This window comes from Apodemus sylvaticus, chromosome 12 (genome assembly GCF_947179515.1).
Source record: "Apodemus sylvaticus chromosome 12, mApoSyl1.1, whole genome shotgun sequence".
Classification (NCBI taxonomy): domain Eukaryota; kingdom Metazoa; phylum Chordata; class Mammalia; order Rodentia; family Muridae; genus Apodemus; species Apodemus sylvaticus.
Genome location: NC_067483.1, coordinates 37,975,359 through 37,995,783, shown reverse-complemented (window position 1 = coordinate 37,995,783; position 20,425 = coordinate 37,975,359). Strand labels below are relative to the sequence as shown.

At 40.5% G+C, this 20,425-nt stretch overlaps 1 protein-coding gene across 5 annotated transcripts in view; it reads left to right on the top strand.

Annotated features, from left to right (window-relative positions):
- Positions 1 to 20,425, top strand: part of Srgap2 (SLIT-ROBO Rho GTPase activating protein 2) — a 248,152-nt gene that overhangs the window by 85,604 nt on the left and 142,123 nt on the right. For all 5 annotated transcript variants that reach the window (XM_052201078.1, XM_052201076.1, XM_052201077.1 and 2 more), the window contains exon 3: positions 5,716 to 5,908. In XM_052201078.1, the coding sequence (XP_052057038.1) occupies positions 5,716 to 5,908 (193 nt within the window). The remainder of the gene's footprint in view (positions 1 to 5,715; positions 5,909 to 20,425) is intronic.

Below are 20,425 nucleotides of genomic sequence, written 5' to 3'. Positions count from 1 at the left end.
CGGTGCATCATCCGAATAAACACAGACCCAGCACTCTTCCCTTCTCTGGGCTTTGCATCTCACTTCTGTACAGCAAGAATTTTCAAGAGCCCTGGAATTGATAAGTTTGTAGAAAGGCAAGTGAGCAGTGTAAAGAGCATGGCTTGGCAGGGGATCAGTTTGGAGAGGAACTGATTACTGTTGGGATCAGAAGTCTCCTTAAGAAGTAATGGGGGAGAGAACCTGATGAAAGCCTCAATTGTATCCTTATATAACACCTCTGGAAGGTACCGTGAATCAATATTCTGGAAGTAACTGAGGTAACATCATATTTTTATGAAAGGACTAAAAGCAGGTGAGGTAGATTTTGTGGAAAAGACTGGCAATTAGGCCAGGTTCCCAGTGGGAAACATGGGCTAATATTATGTTTCATGTTGGCAACTGAGCCTGTGGGAGTCTCAGCACCTGCCTCCAAGATGCCAGTGCACCAAGAAGGGAAGGATACACCTGTGTGACTATTCTAAAGAATGTGTCTCTTTTTTCTAACCTGCCTTTCCACTCCCATTTTCCCCTTAAATATGTGGCATTTATGACTGAATTTGAGAAGATTCTGGAATATGTAGATGAATTTTGGAAGGCCAAAGAAGTGAACTCTTATTTCAGGATTAAAGCATTAGGGAACACAATCCCCATCTGAACCTTTATGAATTCACCAGGTGTACTCTGGATCGAGGACTGGTGTGCTGAAAGGTGCTATTATTTAAAGGCTACATGAGTGTCAGTGAAGCAGAGCCTTGACTATTTTTGCTAAAGGTTCAGCATTGTCCAGTGATACCCTTACTGAAACCCATCAGCATCTTTTCTAAGTAAGATATAAATTCTGACTCCCAAGGCATGTGTAGTTAGTAGTGTCTCAACTATAACGAGGCATGGACAAAGAGGCTAAAGTGCCCAGGGGAACTGTTGGCTATGTCTGCTAATCCTGATTTTGAATCTAAAAAATCACTTGCTGTAGTTCAATCAGACATCCATCGGAAATAGTAGAATAATGATGTTCTAGCCAGTGGAGTTCAGTCATGGCCAATCCTGCTGCCCAGACATACTGCTTGCACAATCTGCTGTTAGTAATATTCAATGCAGAACTAATTTCACCCTAAAAGTAGAGAAATAGAAACCAAAAATTCTTTATGGTGTCTATTTGGGGCTATTTCCCTATTAGTAGAAAGGAACTCAACCTTAAAAGAATACACCATACCAGTTGGTGGAGTTAAAGACATTCAAGTGTGTGCGTGTGTGTGTGTGTGTGTGTGTGTGTGTGTGTGTGTGTGTGTGAGAGAGAGAGAGAGAGAGAGAGAGAGAGAGAGACAGACAGACAGACAGACAGAAAGACAGAGAAAAAGAGAGGGGGAGAGAGAGAGAGAGAGAGAGAGAGAGAGAGAGAGAGAGAATTCACATATCATAAAATTCACTTCTTTTAGTGTCTGTGGGCCTATTTCCCTGTTAGTTGGAGAATGGTACTCAAATTCAGAAGAATGCATTGCACTATTTAGTGGAATTAAAGACATTTGTGTGTGTGTGTGTGTGTGTGTGTGTGTGGAGAGAGAGAGAGAGAGAGAGAGAGAGAGAGAGAGATTTCACATACTATAAAATTCACTTCTTTAAAGTGATTCAGTGTGTTTTCACTAATTTACAAAATTGTGCAAAAGCAAACCAGCAAAGTTAAATTTTGACTTGAATCAATGAATGAAATAGTAAAGGTCGATCTTGAGTACATGAAACTTGCTTAAAACCTTTGGTCCTTCTTGCAAGGGAAGATTTTTTTTTCTTGTATCATTTTTAAATATGGTAGAAAAAAGTTGTTTTTCTTAAGACTTACAGTTTGATTTCTTTCTGATGTTACTTATATTTAAATCTTAGGTCTTCACATTGAAATTTACTTCTGTGAGTTTGTTAGATAGTAAAGAATAGTCAAAGCATAACCAAGATTTAGGTGCCCAGAGGAGAGTACGAGTACTTCTGTCACTCCTCCCTCCCTTCATGTAGCTAGTTCGTGGTGACCTTAGAACTTGGTCCAGTAGCTCTCCAGGGAACTTTCATAGCTCAGAGGCAGCACTTTTAGAAAGTATAGTTTGACTTCTCTTGTATCATCTAGAGAAAGAAGCTTTAAGGGCCCCATCATCTCCATGGACTTCTCTGTGAACTACAAAGGAGACTTGTAAAGTCTTGATTTGATATGGTAGAACATGATGTGAATAGTGTGCCTTTGAGTGTGTTCACATGTGCACATGAACACTTGAGCACACAGGGAACTTTGAGAAATTCCTTGTGCTTTTATAAATTGCCCCTTCTTCTTTCTGCCCTTATGGTCATCCAGAGTATGGAGGGGTCTCCGGCCTGGGCACATGGCCCAAGTGTACTGACAATCAGTGCCCTATTGTTTCTTTCCCCTTATGTGCATGGACAGAGGCTGGCACAGTTGCCTTATTGAGGACCACTGTTTGTTGTAACAACAGCAGCAGTACATTCTGCTCTCCACAGAGCAGCCATTCTGTCTTGGAAGAGTGGACCCGAGGGTAGGGGTAGCTGGAGTCTTTCTTACTGCCTTCTTCAATGTTCTGAGGATGATAACAAGGGAGAGACTTCCTTCTAGGCATGTCGTAGGGGAGGGGTACTATATCACAGACCAGTGACAGGTGGTATCTATTAGTAGTCTCTGCTGGATTGGGGTAGGAATAGCATTTCTCCCCTTCCCTTCAGTGCTCACAAGGGAAGGGAAGGACTTTCTTTGAAGCTGCCATGGAGAACAGATCTAGGATATAGAGAAGGGATCCAGTCTGGTTGTGGATTAGTCAAAATATGCAATGGCTTGTAAATCAGTGGCCCAGCCTAAACTTGATCTTGGGGCCCTGAATCTTCCTCAGCAGGAAGATGAAGTTGAGATTCCAGAGATTAAAAAAACCATTCACTCAGAAATACTGTCAATGGAGTATCTGCTTCTCACTTCTTTAACAAGTCAGATAAAGGTCAAGTTAGCTTTAGCCCTGTCTTAGTTACCTTTCCTAAGGCTGTGACCAAATATTTTGACAAAAGCAATTTAAAGAATGATGGGGTTCTTTTGGCTCACAGTTGGAGGTACAGTTCATCATGGAGGGAAGTCAAGGCGGCAGGAGCTGGAAGCAACTGCTCACATTGTGTCTGATGGCAGAAGGAAGAAAGCAGTGGATATTGGGTTGCTTCCTCATTTTATTTCGTTCAAGACCTGAGCCTGTGGCATCCTCAGTCAAGGAATCTCCCAACCTAAATTAACTTAATCTAGGTTATACTCAGAGGCATGCCTCATAGGTAATAATAACTTCCATCAAGCCCTCACCACCATAAGTCCTGTTAGTACTGTTTGTATGGCCCTTCATATATTACTTAACAAACTTTAAGTTTTTCTCATCTGAAATATCTTAGAAGCTAGTAATGGAAATAATTAAATGAGCTGGTGTGTGTGTGTGTGTGTGTGTGTGTGTGTGTGTTTTCAACAAGGAATCTCATGCTGGTGAACTTCTAAGACACGTTGATATAGCTCACAGGTTGCCCCTGTGATGTACTTATCTTATGGATAGTACAATTTCAGAGCAGCCTACTTCTTGAATTATATTAGTATCATGGGACTTTGTCTATAGTCCCCAGAACAGTCTATAATGTTTCTTTCTGCATCCCTGGCTGAGAGGTTATTGAAGTATAGTCTTAAGTGAGTCACAGGGTCTTGATAGTCTCAGTATACCTCCATCTCCCTTTGTGCCTTTGTTCCTGAAAAGCCATTTTACTCTAGGAGATGATTTTTATTTAATGGACAAGTTTTAAGTAATATTGATGACCTGCACATGCTCTCTACCCCCAATCTTCCTACCTACTGGCAATTACTGCTAGCATTTCATTAATATGTACAAAAGGGAGGATGCTTCTAGGAGTGATCATAATAAGGCTTTTACTCTTAAAAAAAATCCAGAAATATGAAAGGAACCATAGTCCTGACATGACCTCTGTAGATCTCTTGCACATGTGTGCACACTTGCTCATGCTCGAGCACACACAATCCTACACCCCCTTGTAATCAGACTCTAGAATACACAGAACAAGAGAGCTTTGACGAGTGATGATGTAGGCAGCTTTTCTGTGAAGCATTCTGCTTGCTCCAGACAATCCTGCAGTGCTCAGTTTCAGTTCAGGTTGGGTTACTGGAAGGCTGGCCAGCATTTGTGGCTGACAGGAGAAAGAGATGAGGAAGAAGATTGCTCTTGGAGATTACCTAGGGTCATTTGCAAAGAGCTAGCTGTGTCTGTCATATACTGATACCTACAGAAACAGAAACTTTATAATAAAGACGATAGGAATAGATTTTGGATTTTAAGTATTCTAAGGCAAAACCCAGTGCACCTTTTCAATCCTTGTTGCTTTAAGAAAGGAGTGCTTACAAAAATTTCAGTATCATGGCCCTTATACTAAAATTTCATCTAGGGCTCAGATGAAAACTTTACTCCTCTCCTTCCCCATCTGCCACTGCTATGGGAAATGAAGCATGTGCCATAATATAGATCCTTCCTTTCAATCTCCAGGTGGAGGCATGCTTGGAGGTGAGTGTGCTGGCAGAGAAAGGGGATGAGAACAATGGCTCTATTTTGATGCTAATGGGGACTGGATGTAAGCTAAGCTGGACCTATGCTGTGTGCCTACTCTGGGCAAGAAAGCTGTCCAGTGTTGGCAGGCTGTTTGCCACGAATGCCAAATCTCTTATCAGTAAAACATGTAGTATTGTATTCAAGACAGATCCAGTTGCATCTGAAGCTGCCAGTTGCTGTGGTTCCATAGTGATAGCATTGCTAGTGCAGGACTGGGTAGGGCTCCGCCAAGCAGGGGCATAATTGGACAGAGTTCTACCTCCGACAGAGAGACTAGGAGGCAGGTAAGGGTAGAACAAATGGCAAATGAGTAAAAAGATCTAAGGCAGCTTATCATCATCACCCTCATCATCATCATAACTATTTTTGCTGTTCCTCCACCTCTAAAGATAGGTTCTTGAAGATTCACATTCTGTGTGTGATATTGAAAACTATGAAACCAATTGAATTTAAATGTGATTTTCTAGAAGCCATGATGAATATTTTGTTCTTGGTTGCTGCTATTTGACCTTAGAAAGGCATCTTTCTATCTCCATGAAAATATAATGGCCCTTACTCTGCTTCATAGTTGCTGGAAAACGTTTTGAAATGATAAGGAAATATGTAAAAACTAAAGTTAGTCATTTGCCTGGATTTGAATCCCAGCTTTCTGGGATTTAATAGTTTGTCTTCTTTAATACTCAGTATTCAGTCTTTAAAATGGGTTAGCATAATTCACCCGATTCTTCATTTGGGTTTCTGGCCAGAAAAGAATCCAAATTCTTGATGGTGTTAGCTACAGTAAATTGCTTTATAAATATTTAAGACTGAATGTTATTTTGTCTCATATACAACTTATTCTAACTAATTGAACAGATTCTTGGCCACTAATAGTCTTCCATGGTCCAAAAAGAGATGTTAGAGGTTTTTAGAAGTACCTCATATATAGGGCCAATTTCACAGGCTATTTATTAAGAACGTTGATAACCCAGGGTCCAGGGAACAAATGAATGGAAGGCAGGTAAGTATCCGTGTGTGCGGTGTATGTTTAGAGCTGTCTGTCTGACCTCATTCTTTTGTTTTCTTGCAGAGATCCGGGCTCAGCTCACAGAGCAGATGAAATGCCTAGATCAGCAGTGTGAGCTCCGGGTGCAGCTGTTGCAGGACCTGCAGGACTTCTTCCGCAAGAAGGCAGAGATTGAGATGGACTATTCTCGAAATCTGGAGAAGCTAGCCGAACGCTTTCTAGCCAAGACACGAAGCACCAAGGACCAGCAATTTAAGTAGGGACTTGATGCAAATTGCTTTCAGAAACTTTGAGAGTGAGGTCTAGCATACAGGGAAGCAGGGGGCAAAGCTTAGATCCAGATTGATTCTAAAGTTAGTGAAAGCCCTCAAGAATTCTTTCTTTTTCACATTACTCTTAAATGGGCAGTTGTTTTTCTAAAACAGATAAAAACAAATGGGGAGCCAAGCTAATGAGTTTTATACCTTTTCCTGTATGTCAGCCACTGGTCTAAGAGGTGTGTGTGTGTGTGTGTGTGTGTGTGTGTGTGTGTGTGTGTGTGTTATTATATATATGGCTAATAGTAGATTTCATTATGACATATATGCATGTATATACTGTATTTCAGTTGTATTTACTCCCACCACTACCATACCACCATACTACCCTCTCCTGCTCCCTCCTACTCCTACCAATTCCCTTCCTCTTCCTAGCTATCCTCAAAGGGAAGATTTCCTACACACTCATGCAAATAATATCTTATTACACATTCCTTGAACTCCTTCAAAGTGCCTTGAGATATGGCAGAGAGCAAGCATTTGCTTTCCACGTGGCATTTTAATTAGGATGAGGAGGAGGGGAGTAAACAAATTGCAATCAGGTAATTTGAAGTTGAGGTGAGTGCTGTGAATGTGTAATGCAGGTGGTTCAAGGACTGGAGAGGGGGCTGTTTCTAGTCCTTTGACCATTACTTTATGTTTGATGTATTCCAGCTTATTCCTGTCTTACTCAGAGTAATAATCCAGTTGTTAGCCCCCCTTTCATTCCTGCTAGGTACTGTGCTTTGTGTTGGTTCCTCTGGGAATAAGATAAGCTTTGGAATACTCAGTTAACAGGGAAAAGGACTATAAACTATGTAGGAAAGGGGCTTTAATAGAGATAAAAGAAAACAGATATTTTCAAACGCAGTGAAAAACAAGGTTAAGTAAGTAGAATGGGCCCCAAAGGATAATGCTTTGACAGCAAGTCTAGAGTTTCACATTTGATATGCTCTGTGGTAATGAGCCTCTGAGGATATTATGTTGAGAGACAGACCCAAAAAAAGTGTGGGCAAAATTTTGTTTGTTTGTTTGTTTGTGTGTGTGTGTGTGTGTGTGTGTGTGTATTTAAATCCAAGAGAAGAATATTAAGTTTGGGGGTAGCGCATGTAGAATTGGATAGCATATGAAATGGAACAATAGGCATGTATTTGTGTTAGTCAGCTCTTGGTTACTGTGACCAGATAACTAAGACAAATAAACTATGAGGAGAAAAGTTCTCTTGCCTCACGGTTCCAGAGGTTCTCAGTCCATAGTTGTTTGATCCTATTTTGAGGAGCTTGTGACAAGAGCATGTGGAGGAGGCCTGTTCCTTTGTGATGGTCAAGAAGCAGAGAGAGGATGGGGCTACCAGTCCGTCAAGGAAAATTCCCCCAGTATACTAACCTCCTTTTCCTAGGTCCTACCTCCCAAAGAATCTGCTGCTGTCCAATAGTACCATAGCAGTAAACAGGCCTTTAACACACAAGCCTTTGGTGGATATTTTAGTCTTATATGATAGCACTGTTCAAGAGTTATTTGAGAAAGTAAATAAGATTGATAACTGATTAAATAAAAAAAATTGGACTGGTCAGAAGTAATCTGGTGTCTCTAACATGGAAACCAGAATAATTGTGGTGTCTTTTATAAACATGCAGGCACGGAGGAAATGGGTGTTTTAAATAGTGACGCTGCTTTGAGCATGTGGAGTTTGAGGCATTGTAAGGATTTTAGGTTCCCAAGTTAAGATGTGGTACTGATGAGCCAAGTGGTTTTGAGTGGGGATATCTATTGAAATCTTTAGTGTAAACGATATTGTAAATGTAGATGAGAGAAGAAGAACCAAAAAGTAAATAAACTGAAGGCTTAGGAGATCTCCCAGTGCTGGGAGGTAGTAAACATTTTTGCTAGGAGAAAGGAAAGTGCCTAAAAAGAATGAGTAAGAAAGTTGGTCCCAGCCGGGCAGTGGTGGCGCACGCCTTTAATCCCAGCACTCTGGGAGGCAGAGGCAGGCAGATTTCTGAGTTCGAGGCCAGCCTGGTCTACAGAGTGTGTTCCAGGACAGCCAGGGCGACACAGAGAAACCCTGTCTTGGAAAAAAAAAAAAAACAAACCAAATCCAAAAAACAAAAAGAAAGAAAAGAAAGTTGGTCCCTCCTCCCAGGCAGGAGGGAGGGTCCTGTGTCTCAGGGAGCTAGAAATGTTTGAAGGAGTAGGTTGATCGAGTCAGTTTCAGCAGTTTCTTACTAATAATCTTGGGCTCAAGGCATTCTGAGAGAAGCAGAGCAGAGTAAGATGAGCCCGAAGGCTGGAAGGATGGCCTAGTGGTTTAAGGTACTTATTGCTCTAGAGAGGATCCACATTGTGTTCTTGCCCTCTTCTGGCCTCTATGGCCACTGCACTCAGTCACAACACACACACACACACACACACACACACAAATAAATAAATAAATAAAATAAATCTTTTTTTAAAAAAAGCTTGAAGGCAAAATGCTTTCTTCTCTCAGAATGGAACATATGAATTGCTGGTTTCTATAGGTCAAAAATGGTCACACAATAGCACACTTACATGGTACAGTGTACTAGAAGTGACTTCGGAGGAGTCATATGGACAAATGCATTTAATAAGGATAAGATGATAACCCTAGCGAGCATCTGAAGAATCCACGGAAGTGGCTAACTTCTGTCTTGTCTCACTAATGCAGTGATGGGGCCTCTGCTTTTCAGTTTAACACTGCAGTGGAACCTTCATTTTCCTATTTCCCTCTCCTGCCTGTGTTATGAAAGATAACCAAGTGCTCAGATGTTAGTGTACTATAAGCATTATTGCAGAGACAGCTGTGCTCCTGCAACTGTGTTGCTATTTTGTAGGTAGCATGAAAAAAATTGGCCTTTTCATTTTTGATCTGTTCTTGCTTGCTTGCTTGTTTGCATACTTTTTTTCCTTTCTTTTGATACAGAAAAGACATTTTAGGCATGACTAGTTTGATTGAGATAGGTGTGGCTGCTATAGGAGACTTTAAGTAATATTAGCTTATATAAGACAGGTGCAGAGTTTTCTATACATAACAGTCTATTAACCAGTCAGTACTGTGTCAGGCTCCTTATCTAACCCCTACAGTATTGTCCATTGCTGTATAGCCCAAAGTAGCTCATTGTCACTGTGTCCCATTTCACCCATTGGGAAAAGCAACAGGGCAAGAGGGAAACATGTCTTTATTCTTTAAAAGCATAGTCTGGAAGCAGCACATACATGTCTTTGACTCATCCAGGCGGACAGAACAATCACATGGTTATCTACACTGTTAGGGGGCCTAGACAATATACTTATTAATTTGGGTGACCTAGAAAGTAGAGTTTCTGTCACTATAGAAGGGGAAATGCATTGAGGGACAATGTTTATAACATTGCCCAAGTTTCCTGGTGTGTGGAAGGACAGGTGTATGAAAGAACAATGCCACCCCATCATACAGAGTGCACAGAAAAGAGTAGTTTGTTCTGGTTGGAGGCCTAGGAAGAGAGCCTTTCAGAAGTTCAATGGTTAGGGTGGAAAAGTAAGACCACCAAGGCTGTGTATTTTTCTTAAATATTTAATAAAAGTGACACAATGGAAGAAATTGGAGAATGAAGCATTTTAGATAGAGAATAGTTTTACCAACAGCCCTGAGGTGAGAAAACCATGGCTGGTGGGTAACTTATCTGCTTTTCTGAACAATATGAATTAGAACTATAATATTGAGTAAGCCTGGAAAAGTTGGTAAGCCAGAAGATTATAGACGTTTATAAATATTAGCCAATAGAGTAAGGGCTTTGTTCTATAAGTATAGAGGAACCACTGACAATTTCTGAGCAAGGAACTGAATTATGTCCATGCATTAGAAAGGACCTAGATGATTGTAGCTGAGGAGATGTCTCAGTGGTTATGGGCACTGGCTCTTTCAGAGGACCTGGGTTCAATTCCTAGCATCCTCATGGCAGCTCACAACTGTCTGTAACTCTCGATCCAGGGGATTTGGCAACCTCATACACACACCACACGCATACACGCAGGCAAAACAGCAATGCAAAGAAAATTAAAATAAATAAATCATTTTAAAAGGAAAGAAACAAAGAGCCTATATAAAAGGACATAGTAGGGAGATAGGGTAGCCCAGTGGTGATGGTAGTAATATGAGCCAAAATGAAAGTCATGCTCTTGGGAATAGAAATATAGCTGAATGTAAAGGCAAGAATCACCTGAGTCAAACAAGCTGGGACAGAGAAAGCACTTTTTGGTTTTCTAAACTTTGGAGTAAGAAGTGTACTGTATCTTCATTCAACCAGCAAACTGTAGCCTCAATTTTGCTGACTCTGTGACTGGTCCCAGAATAGCTCGTTCTCAGCAGGCACTTGTCACTTCCCCAGAGCTGTAGCAGCTGTTGGCCCAGTAATGCCATGAATTTGTCTGCCTGTGCTGCCAGGAGAACAGCTGCCAGCAGCAGCTCGGGGAGATCCCGCTCTGGGACGTGGAGTTTATTCAACTTGGGATGGAGCAGGTTGGCCAGGGCTGAAGACAGTTCACATGGATTCATCCTACCCTTTTGCAGGCCAGTCTCTTACTCTGACTCCATTTCAGCCATTCATCCTAGGTTAGGATGGTTATTCTGTTACAGTTTTAAGTAGCTGCATTTAGGGGCAAATGTTGCAGAACACCTTATTTTCATCTTCTTTTGGGAAATAAATTTCCCCTGGAAGTCATTACACTATCACCCTGTAACTGCTTTCTGTTCTTTGTTCCTGTTCACCTTTTGTCCTTCCCCACATGGCTCAGTGAAGATATACTCATTAAAGCCCATACAGCATGACTCATGTAAAATCTGACCTGATGGTCCCATCCTGCTGCCCCAGACGGTGAGGGAAGCTACAGACAACTAGACTGATTATTCCATTCTACCTTCTGCTGGTAATGTGGCCTCCCTGTCTCCTGATTGTTACAGCATTGCTTGATTAAAAGTGGAGATAAAATCTTATGTGACAGTAGGAAGCCTTCCTATGGAAGATGTTTTGGCATTTTCTTTGACTCTTTGAAGAGCATAAATGTATTCCTATTTGTTGTTGAGCCTTTGATTGTCTCTTTAAGTGGAATTTGTGTTAATATTGCCCCACAGGATTCTGAAGGATTCTAATTAATAATGTGCTGGCTTTTCTTTTCTTTTTTTCTTTCACCAGGCTTGCTGTAAATTACTTTTCAGCTCATTTGGTTTTGATCTCCTGCTTTTAATAACTAATGTCTTTGTTTTAAAATTGAGGTAGTTTCTCTCCCCACCCCTACCCCATGTGGAGTTTTAGAGAAACACTATGCTTGGCTATCCTGCTGTGCTCCTTACACAGACCTTATGCTATTTTGTAGCCTGTTGTCAATATTTTCCCATCTTTTCCTTCTCCTTAGTAAATATTTTTTGGACATTTTAAAATCATGTTTTAGACTCTCAGAGGAAGGAGCCCAAAGAAATTAAAGGGACCTTAACTTAGGAACACCCCCCCCAAATAAACCCCAATATTTCATTTTTGCTAACATTAAGTTAGCAGTACATGGAGGTGGGCACATGCAAAGGAACTCTGCCTACTTGACATCTGTGAGTTGTTACTCTTGGGAAGGTCACAGGAGAACCTGGCCTTGGGATCTCATGGACTAGTAGAGGCTAGAGAGTTGGCTCAGCAGTTAAGAGCACTGGTTGTTCTTCCAGAGGACCCAGCTTCCGTTCCCACCACCTACATGATAGCTCACAACCTCTGTAATTGCTGTCCCAATGGATCTGGGCCATTAGGCACACACATAATATATAGACAAAGGCAGGTAAAGTACTCAAACATACAAAAAAATATAAAATAATAGAATTTGATAGATATTCAACTTTCAGCACTCCCTTCAGTGAAAGAGTAAGTGCATACTTAATTAAAATTCTTGTAGAGTCCATGTTCTTGGTCTTAGGCCTAGCCTATGTATGTGCAAGTTCCTGTAGGTACTTTCCTTTTTTTCTGCTAGTGGAGTCTTCCCTCAAAGTCAACTTCAAAGCTATTTGCTACTCTCACAAGATGGTGTTGGTTTAAAAAGCAGAGTCAGCTGGCCATAGAGAACATTATAGCTCTGGTTAAAAGTCAGAGAAAAGTGGAGAACCAGAGAAAACAGAGTCTCCTTGAGTATGGGATCACCTAAGGAGGGCAGCAATAGGAAAGATAAAATTGCTAGAAGGGAGCACTCCCTGACTTCCTGGTACTTGCACATCATTCATTCATTTTGGACATATTTGGCAATTGTTTGTTTCCCCCAGGAAAGTTTTGCCCAGATGTAGCAGCATCTGGTGTTAGCATGGATTGGCTTCCCTTCCCTGTGGCTCAAGTTACTTTTTTATTGAGAAATTAACAGGAAATTCCTTGGTATGTTTTCCACTAGGCCATTCCATATAGAACTTTAGGTGATGGTCAGTCCTTTTTAAAGATGGTGTTAACAGCTGGCAAAGGAAGAAGAAACCGCAGAATGCTCAGTCCTAAGTGAAGCATATATTCTGCATTCCCTCCTTCTAAAGCTCAGGGATCACTGCAGAAAAGTGGCTGGAAAGAATGTAAGAGCCAAAGGATGCTGACAAGAAAACAGTATCTCCTAGACACAGGACAGCTGCACATCTGAACTCAAGACAGTTGTGGCAATATATACAAGGCCTCTGCAGACCAAATCACTCCAAGCCCCAACGTGGAGATGGGAGCTGGACACAAAATCCCTCCCTTTGCCATGAAGCTGTTGGTAGTAGTTTGCTGCTGAAAGAGGGAGATTCAGTGTTCTCTGAATGTAGCTCCTAGTAAGTTATCCATGCTCCAGTGAAGACCATACATCCAAGAATATTTGGGCAGCACAGCACAAATTAGTCTTGAGTTTAAAAAAAAAAAAAACGATGCCAAGTTGGGTGGCTAGGGACAGGAATAGATGGATCTGGGAAGAGTTGAAAGGTGAGTAAAGCGCACATGGAACTCTCAGGGGACAATGAAAAATGAAAAGTGTTGGGAGGGCTCCTTACACACGGATAGAGGAGGATGGGAATCATCAGAAGATAAGAAACTTGAGTGTAGGCAAGACAGGTTGTTTGACCAGTCTTTGGAACTGAAAAATAATTTTGGTGCAAGCTTTTTGGAAAGTTTTGCAATTTAGTAGAAAAACAAAACAAAAAAGCCCCCCCCCCCCCAGCTTTGAACCAGGTAAACTTGAGTCTAAACTTGATCTCTAGCTGCGTGACCTTGAACTAGTCATTAAACCCCTTTCAGCCTTAGTTTCCACATCTCTGAAGTGTGGAGTATTACCTTAAAGGGTTGTTCTCATGATTCGATATAGTATGGGAAGTACTAGGCTAGCACCTGCACTTAGTAGGTACTCAGTAGAAATTAGCTGATAGAATTACCACCATCTCAGAAGAATATAGCAAAAAACTATTGAGTTTTCTGCAAAGTGCAGTGAGACCTGAGTAGGTAGACGACCAGACCATTTCTGTTCAGCCTCCACAGTGCTTTCCATGGAGACCAGCAGGCCAGTGCAGCAGTGAGTTAGCCATGCGGGAAACAGAATATGGTTACTGGGTTCCAGGTCTCAGGAAGCTTCCACATTTGTACTTTAATGGCTTTACTTCATCCTCCTGGGATAGAGAATGATAGAGGGCAGGTCAACAGCGAAACATGCTTTTATGAGCATTTGGGACGATGCTGGACTCCCAAGAGCTTCCTATGCTTCCTAGGATCTGACACTAAAGGGTCAGCAGACCACACTTCAAGCTTTTAATTCCACAGGCAGCAGCATGCCCTTTGACAGCAGTACAGGGAAATTACAGGAGTCTCTACTCCTAGAAGTATTGCAGTAAACCCAGGGAGCAGTATGTAGCTCCATCTCTGGATCTTTAACTCTTAAAAACTCACAGCCTCACAACCAATTAGATGCATTGTCTTTGACCCAGTTCTCTTTTAAAGACAAAAGCCATGCCTTGGTATTGGGAGCTGACTGTGTGAGGTGGGAGGGCTTCCAAGATAAGAAGAAAAGATGGCTTCTGCTATACTTTATTTTTTATTGTTGATTTGGGAAAACCAAATAGGCTGTAAGAGAATAATAGCACATATCCACACAGGCACATGAATCTAAAAATAGAATCCTATTTAAAGCAGGTACCAGTAGTTCCTGAGAAGGGAGGGAAGGTGGAATATTCAGGAAAGGACTCATGCTTGGTTCAGTCACAGAAAGGTAGAAGATAGCACAATTATGTTCTCAATTAAATTTGGTCCCATGTTAATTGAAGTAAAGATTTTAATATCTAAGTTCTGTGCTGTGCTGAAGTATCCTACTGTGAGAAGATATAGAATCATGAGAGAAAGGCTCAGTATTAATGAAAGATTTAAGGAGGTTGAGGAAAAAAAAGAGTTTGGATTTTTTCATTGCAGCAAGACAATTTTATTTTGTTAGCTTCTGTTTCTTCTACTTAACTGCCGCACTGCCCCTTGGGTTTGACATTCCGGAAGGATCAATGAAACAGGTTTGCATCTTAACATTTTTGGCACACTAGTTAAGGACTCAGGATTAGAATGAACCAAACAAGCTAGGATTGTATTCGGTGGCAAGATGCTGTGCTGTATTAACCTATTTCTGCTTAAGCGATTGGAACAGGGCAGCCTTGCATGAAATTCAGACATCCCTCCCTGGCAGCCTCTGGTGTTAAAGTAGAGGTTGTAGAACAAGTCTGGCAGCTCTCAGTCTGAACCTTTGTAAACAACAGATGTTCCTAACTAAGTTCTAGGGGTGGAGGTTGAGGTTTCTGTTGATGCTTGAAATTCTTTGAATTTATAGGCAGTGGCTTGGGGATTCAGCAAAAGGAGGAAGTTGTAAGGGACTGATTTTGCAATGTACAGGTGGAAATGCCTCTGACAGATTTCCTTGGAACATAAAGCGCTATTGAATGGACTCTGAAGAGAGAGAGGGAGGTACCCAGGGAAGCAGGCGCAGTTAGGAAAGGCCGAGCTTCAAAGGCGTATTGATTTCCTGCCTTCCTCCCCTTCAAGCTTGCTCATTTGTACATGTGACTTTGTTAGCCCCTTCCTTGTATGGATAGAAATGTGTGCCCTTCCTACCACAACATATTCTGACATCTGCACTGCGTAGACTTGCATTAGTACCTTCAAAGGAGTTTGAATCTTACAATGTACAGATTTCTGGATTATGGGCTTTTCTAGGATTTTTTTTTTAAGGTCAGCATCTCACTCTTGAACCCATGGTCCTTCCTCAGCTACTTGAGTCCTGGGATTGCAGGCATGTACCACCACGTGGCACTTGTCTTGGATTCTGAGCTTATTTTTTGTACTTCCTCAGTGCTGCTTTTGTGAGATTCCCATTACATCATTAATCACCATCAGTTGTAGATAGTAAGAATGACTATCTACATTCTGCAGTTTCAGCTCTGCCCCTCTTTTTCCTCCCTTCTTTTTGTGGCGCTGTAACCTATGCACATAGCACATATGCACATAGCTAAGCAGGTGTTCTGCCTCATTTCCAACCCTGAGGGCTGCCTTTTCTTTATCCCTATCATCCAAACTCCAAGTACATATACTAAGCAAGATGAGTGTCTAAAACTCTTATACTTCATGATACAGTAAGGAAAATATATGTCTGCAGTATATAATATAAAATTATAATATGATTAGAAAGGTTCTCACCTTTAATCAAATGAAGAAAAGATAATATATCAGTTTGGACAAATGTTTGTACCACTCTAGTTAGCCAGAAACAACTGTTTTCAAAATCTTTGGTTAAAACCATTTGTTGTTTGGGGGTTATTAACAATACTCTTATATTGTTAATAATAATTCTGGAAAGCAGGTCACTGGCTGTTTTGTCCAGAAGCTTAGGAAATAAGTAGTATTTCCCAGTTGGCTTATTTTTAAAGCAAACATTAATGAACACTTACTGTATGCTAGGGATCTGCCAAGAATGAAATATAACTAGATGTTTAAGCTGACACTTTAATTAATGGAGGATACTGATTAATGTGAAATAGTGTGTGTGTGTGTGTGTGTGTGTACATTTTTGTGTTCTGATAAGGCATAGAGTTCAAGATGAGGAACCAGGAATGTTGAGGGATGCTTTTAGGCACTTGAATAAATACTTGGCTTCATTTCATCATCAAAAGTGAATATTCTGTGCAGATTCTGCCCAGGTTCTAGAGTCGTAGAGATGACTGACCTCCCCTTTTTTGCAGGAGGCTCATGGTGCCATGTGGGAAATAGGCTTATATGAAAAGGCAAAGTGATATATACTTACTGCCAGAGGAGAGATGAAGAAAACAGCTTCACTTTCTTCCAGAAGCGAATCCTTGATATTTTTTTTATTTTGACATATTTTATAATTATAGAAAGATGTAAGAATAATCAAAAATATCAAAAATCATTTTATCCACATTGAAAGTAAGGTTAATATAGCATACATTTACTTTACATACTTCTCTGACTTTTCATATGTAACTTACAGTACTTGCTTTCCTGAAGTGCTTCAGAGTAAGTTTGCAGGCATGGTACTCTTTTACCCCTATGAACTTCAGTGGGTATCTACTAAAGCGGTCATTATTTTCTAACATAATCACAGTGTACTTGTCAAAATCAGACCATGAAGATCACCATAATACCTAATCAATGGCCATCCGAATTTTACCAATTATTTGAAAAGGAAAGTTCAAATTGTATAGGTCTTAAGTTGTTTTGTCTCTAAATGTCTTTTATTACACTGACTTTTTTTTGAACATTTGACCCAAAAATTACTACTTAATTTGCTATTTCTAGAATGAATTCTTTTTGTTTGTTTTTGTTGTTGCTGCTGTTGTTTTGAAACAAGGTTTTTCTGTATAATGATGGCCATCCTGGACCAGGCTGGCATCAAACTCAGAGATTCACATGCCTCTGCTTCCTGAGTGCTCAGACTAAAGGCAAGCATTACCACCACCCTTAATTTTCTATTTCTGATCTTCTGATGATATCATCTGTGATTGATTCAGGTAACACGTGTTGGTAAGAGGTTGCTGTCATGGTTTTCTCAGTGTGCCATGTCACTTACTGGTGATATACTCTGTTACTTGTATGGTAAAGTGGTATCTTTCAAGTTTCTCTATTTTTGATATAATTCTTAAAGCTATTCTGTCTGTGCTTTGAAATTGAAGGACATGTGGAGACATTCTTTTCATCTGTATATAAATACTAGTAGTTTTGGTACTCAGCTACTAGTATTTGGAGGATGGTTATCAAAAAATCATTTTCCCATTTCCTCTAACTCTGTTTACATTTTCCAGGTGGGATTTTGTAGAAGTAGTGATTTCCCACCACATCCATTTTTTTTTTTTTTTGGTCTTGTCTTATATCAATGTGAACTGGTAGATATCTATTTCCTTTAGTAGTTTATGATCTGAATATTTTTATTTACCTTCATGTTCAGGGTGTCCTATACTTGATTGCTGGAGTCAGTCAGACTGGATCCTGTGGCCTTATGACATGTCTCCCTATCATTTTGTTGAGTATTTTCTTACTGTATGACATAAGATGGTCCAGGCTCAGACTGAATTTTTTTTGTTTCTGCTCTAGAAAGCCATTTCTTTAGCGAGTCCAGGTTGCATTTAGTATGGAATTAAATCTAGAAACAGCAGTTGCTTATGCGTGCTATTTTTTACTGGAGTTTTAAACTATTTAGAGTTGGTGTCAGCAAAGGTAGTAGTAGACAGATGCTAAGTCCAGAAACCAATACCCAAGTACTTCTATTTTTTCCTCCATTTATATTTAGATGCTCTTCTGCTTATGACAGGACTGTATTCTGATAAATTGTTTGAAAGCTGGAAATGTAAGCTGAAAGTGCGTTTAATACACTTAATAAGCTTCATAACTTAGCAATGTAACAAGTATATTATTTACACTTGTGATCACATGGTGGCCACTGACCAGAATCACAAAAGAGAGTCATACTTCATATAGCTAACCAGGAAGAGATTAAAATTCAAAATTCAAAATATAGTTTCTATTGAATGCTAATTGCTTAGACACCATTATGAAGTAAAAAAAAAAAAAAAAAATTAAGCTCAACCGTCATTAACCCAGACCTGTATTAAAGCCTGTGAGTTCGAGTTAATCATCAGTTCTGTTTTACTGCCACATGTTCTATTTAAATGTCTCCACTCTGCATATTTGTAGGAATTTTTCTGAGCAGTGATGAATCTGGTCCCATTACCCATAACATATTCATTATTTACTCCTGGACTGAACAGAACATAGTTTCAAATTTGTTAACTCAAACTTCTGAAAAACACTGACCCAGTTACTAGTGGCTTAGAGTGTTCAAGGTTTTGTCTCCAGCCAAAACATTATGTTCCAAAGCTGTTCCTTACCACTTTCCCCTTTAAAGATCAGACTTATACTGTGGCTATATTATATATTTGAAATACAGTTTTGTTTATATTTAATTTTTCTTCTCCAGGTTGAGAGCTTGATAAACATTCTCACTTCCAAATCTTTCTCTTGATGAGAGATGAAAAAGCTTGATGAAGTGCTGGCATGATGGCGCACGCCTTTAATCCCAGCACTTGGAGGCAGGGGCAGGCAGATCTCTGATTTTTAGGCAAACTTGGTCTACAGAATGAGTTCCATGACAGCTAGAGCTACACAGAGAAACCCTGTTTCAAAACAAACAAACAAAAAACAAGGAAGAAAAGAAAAGACACGTAAGGGTGTTCACATAAGTCAGTGGTGGTGTCATAGGCAGATTGCGAATGTCCCCAAGGACTGCCTATGTACCTGTCTTCCTATTCCTGAGCAGGTGGGACTCTAGGACAAGCTATTCTATGGATGTGGACCCTTGCCAGGTTCTTTTAGGGTGGCCCTGTTTATATTCTCCCTCCCATTCTGGGCAATCACTTCTTACACATTTACGGAGCCAGAACCAGAATACAGTTTTTAATCTCAGGCTTGTGCTGTGGTTGTGCACACCATTTGCCAGTGGCTCATGTCGCATGCTTGATGTAGGACCTTTTGCAGTCTTGATCTGGCCTAGGGCACATCTCCATGGACTCTCTATAACTCCCTGTTCTGATGCCCCTTGCTTTTCCTTGTTAGCTTTCTTCACTGAGACATAGTGGCGTCTTTAACAACTCTTACGCTAATTCTGACCTGGTTATCTTCCTCTTTAAGGATGGCTTTCGGATTCTCCTTCCTATGCCTTACTTAAGCTCATCCCTCTACCTCCCACACACTCATTTTATTTCTTTTCCCTCCAGATAGCTGTAACCTGGCCAGTGCTGCTATTTCCAGCTGTTCTGAATCTTCTGCAATCTAAGTTCAAAAACAGATGGACTCAAAGCTTCAGAGGCTGTGCTGGTTTTTACAGCCTGAAAACAAATTATTAAAAAGCATCAGGAAAGTGTAGAATCGTTTTGGGGGATAGTCTTCTCAGTAGCACGTCCTGGAAGAGGTTCCATTCCTCCATTCCCTTACCTCCTCCCTCATAATCTTCACCACTTTGTATTTTTCCTTTGCTTCCTTAGCAAAGCCTAGTTCTCAGAACTTTCACTCTATTTTTATTCTCTTCACGTTAATAGATTCAGACCATTGTATATGACACTGTTGACAACCAAGCTGGAGATGCTGACATTTATCTAATTTTGCTGTTTTTGAATCTTCTATTTAGGTTTTTTTTTTTTTATGTCCTTTTGGTCATATAGGAGATGAAACTCAGCTCTGAATGATGAAGAAGTCGCCCACTTAAGAACAAAAGTGCTCTCCTATTGATTTTATCCATAGGGAGGCAGAAGGGAGCCTCCCACTGCATGCCTGCCTTGCCAAGTGTGTGTAGAGACTTCCTATAGATAGCAAATGTGTCACTTAGGAGACAAGTAACATTGTGCCCACATCATTATTTTCAAAATCTTTCTTCTTGGAAATTGCCAACCACTTTCTTCCCATGTTCTTTAGAAGATGGTCTGACTCAGCATTTCTAGTCACTGTAAATATAAGAAGAAATCAACCTAGTGGAGCTGTTTATCATACAGATGCACCACAAAGACAGTGGTTGTCAGCTGTAGAGCATCAGGAAGAAGATAGTGCAAAATGTGGTCAGCTTGGGATGTCTGCTATGACCAGAACACTAAATACCTGTAAGGATTGTCCTGAATAGAGGTTCTTGGGGAATGGGCTTCCAGCAGCTCAGGAATTCTGTGCTTATGTGGAAGTTAGGAAATTTGCCCTTAATTTGTCTCTCTCTCTTCCTGATTCCTTTGTGTGTGTGTATGTGTGTGTATGCGGTTATGGTGTTGGTGGGGTGGTGCACCTCCATACATGGTGTGTGGAGCCTAAAGATCAATGTTAAGTGTTTTTCTCTATCACTTGCTACCTGATTTGTTTGTCTGTTTAAGACAAGACCTCTCTGTGAACCTAGAGCTTGATTTTTTGGCTAGACTAACTGGC